This window comes from Brassica oleracea, chromosome C7 (assembly GCF_000695525.1).
Source record: "Brassica oleracea var. oleracea cultivar TO1000 chromosome C7, BOL, whole genome shotgun sequence".
Taxonomy (NCBI): domain Eukaryota; kingdom Viridiplantae; phylum Streptophyta; class Magnoliopsida; order Brassicales; family Brassicaceae; genus Brassica; species Brassica oleracea.
The window spans coordinates 15,997,952-15,999,659 of record NC_027754.1 but is presented as its reverse complement, the minus strand read 5'-3'; the positions used below and the strand labels follow the sequence as shown (position 1 = coordinate 15,999,659).

Sequence of the window (1,708 nt, the reverse complement as noted above, 5' to 3'; positions counted from 1 at the left end):
GGAGCACCACCTTCATCCTCAACCTCACAGCCATCGCCTCCCTCGGCTGCTTCGTCGTTTCCTCTCCCGCTCGCAACATCTCCACCATCTTCAGCCACGGGGCCTTGCCCCTCGGTCTCTTCCGAACCCGGCGTGAGGGTGTACTCGAACTGCAGCTGAGAGAGGATCGAGTCGAAGTCCCCGTCGGAAGCCTTCGAACAGCCATCCTCGTCAGGCGAGCGTGAAAATCATCCCTCGAAACAACAGTCCTCGACTCTTCTCGGTTCTGAATTTCACGCTGGAGACGACGGACTTCAGAAGCCTTGCTCTTCTTCTCTTTCTTCAGCTTGAACAATACGCTCGCCGACTTTCCGAGGTCCCGCTCGAGATCGCTGACCCGAACCTCCAGCTGAGAGAGCTCAGCAGCACAAGCAACTTCAGTAGATTTAACCACAGCCTCGGCTTGTTTCAATGCCTCTCGCGATTCAGCCAGGCCCCTTGTCGAACGCTCTATCTCTGATCCGCAGTCGCTGAGCATCCCGTCAATAAGGGATACAAACTAAACATGAAATAAGGGTCAAGATAAAACAAGGTGGCTTATGCTGAAAATAGTCAAAACAAACCTTGGCACGATGTTGCGACAAAGGTCCTGAGGGCTTCCCTTCCGCGCCAGCGGTACATCTCCTCTTCTTGACGGTCTCAGTCGCAGCGCCAGTCCTCTTGCGACTTTTGGTCAAAGGAGCAGCACTGGACGCGGGAAGCCCTAAGACGATCTCCTTCCTATCCAAAGTCGGAGGCATCAACTCCGTCGCCTTCTCCTCCTTAGGAGCTCGGACTGGTGTGGTCGAAGAGCCCGAGGGTTGAGCCGAGACCTCCGGAACTTGAACAGGAACCATGGCCGATTCTGCGAAGGGCGTGGCATCACCTCCTTAGAAGCTGGGACTTGTGTGGTCGAAGAGTCAGAGGGTTGAGCCGAGACCTCCGGAACTTGAACAGGAACCATGGCCGATTCTGCGAAGGGCGTGGCATCACCAGGGGACTTGTTTCCTCCAGCCAAGGTCGACGTCGCATGCGAAGAAAGGAGAGCTTGCACCTCAGGCTGAATCCGACCCCCTTCCTTCTCGGCACTGCGTCTGGACAGTCTCTCTTTGAAAGAAAGAAACCCGGCGACGAAAGCTGGAGTAGCTTCATGCATGGCCGGAGTCGGAAGTGCCGAGTTGGCCTCACCCATCTCGACGTCGGAGCTTTTCTTTTCACTTGGGGAGGAAGACATTCTTGATAGGTAGTTTGGAGAAAAGAGAATGTGATAGAGAGATGTGTGAAGAATTTTTTTTTTTTTTGAAACACATACTTTCATTCATTCAATGCTCTAAACATTGTTTGGTGAAGCCATTAAGGCTAGCTCAGCAGACAAAACCTGCTTAGCCAAAGAGTCTGCATCTCTGTTTCTCTCGCGAGAGATCCAGGTAAAGGAAACAAAATCAAAAGATAAATCAACGGCTATGATTATTTCTTATTCACGGATTTCTCGCAAAGCATTCACTGAAAGAAAGATCGGAAGTGAACGAACGAGCGAATCCCGTACAAAAGCCACTCACCTGAGAGCTGAACCATCACACGGGTCAGCTCGCTGGGCGAATCCCGTACAAAAGCCACTCACCGGAGAGCTGAACCGACGTGTGGTTATACTCGCCCGACGAGCTCAACCATCGGGCAGGTCAGCTCGCCG

The 1,708-nt window shown here is 52.8% G+C and overlaps 1 protein-coding gene across 1 annotated transcript in view; it reads right to left on the bottom strand.

Annotated features, from left to right (window-relative positions):
• LOC106302697 overlaps nt 1-1,252 on the bottom strand; it is a 12,807-nt gene extending 11,555 nt beyond the window's left edge. The window contains exons 1-3 of the mRNA XM_013739155.1: nt 905-1,252; nt 603-851; nt 11-538 (exon numbers count right to left, since the gene is read on the bottom strand). Coding sequence (XP_013594609.1) covers nt 11-538; nt 603-851; nt 905-1,252 — 1,125 coding nt within the window. The remainder of the gene's footprint in view (nt 1-10; nt 539-602; nt 852-904) is intronic.
• Between the last annotated feature and the right edge of the window lie 456 nt (nt 1,253-1,708).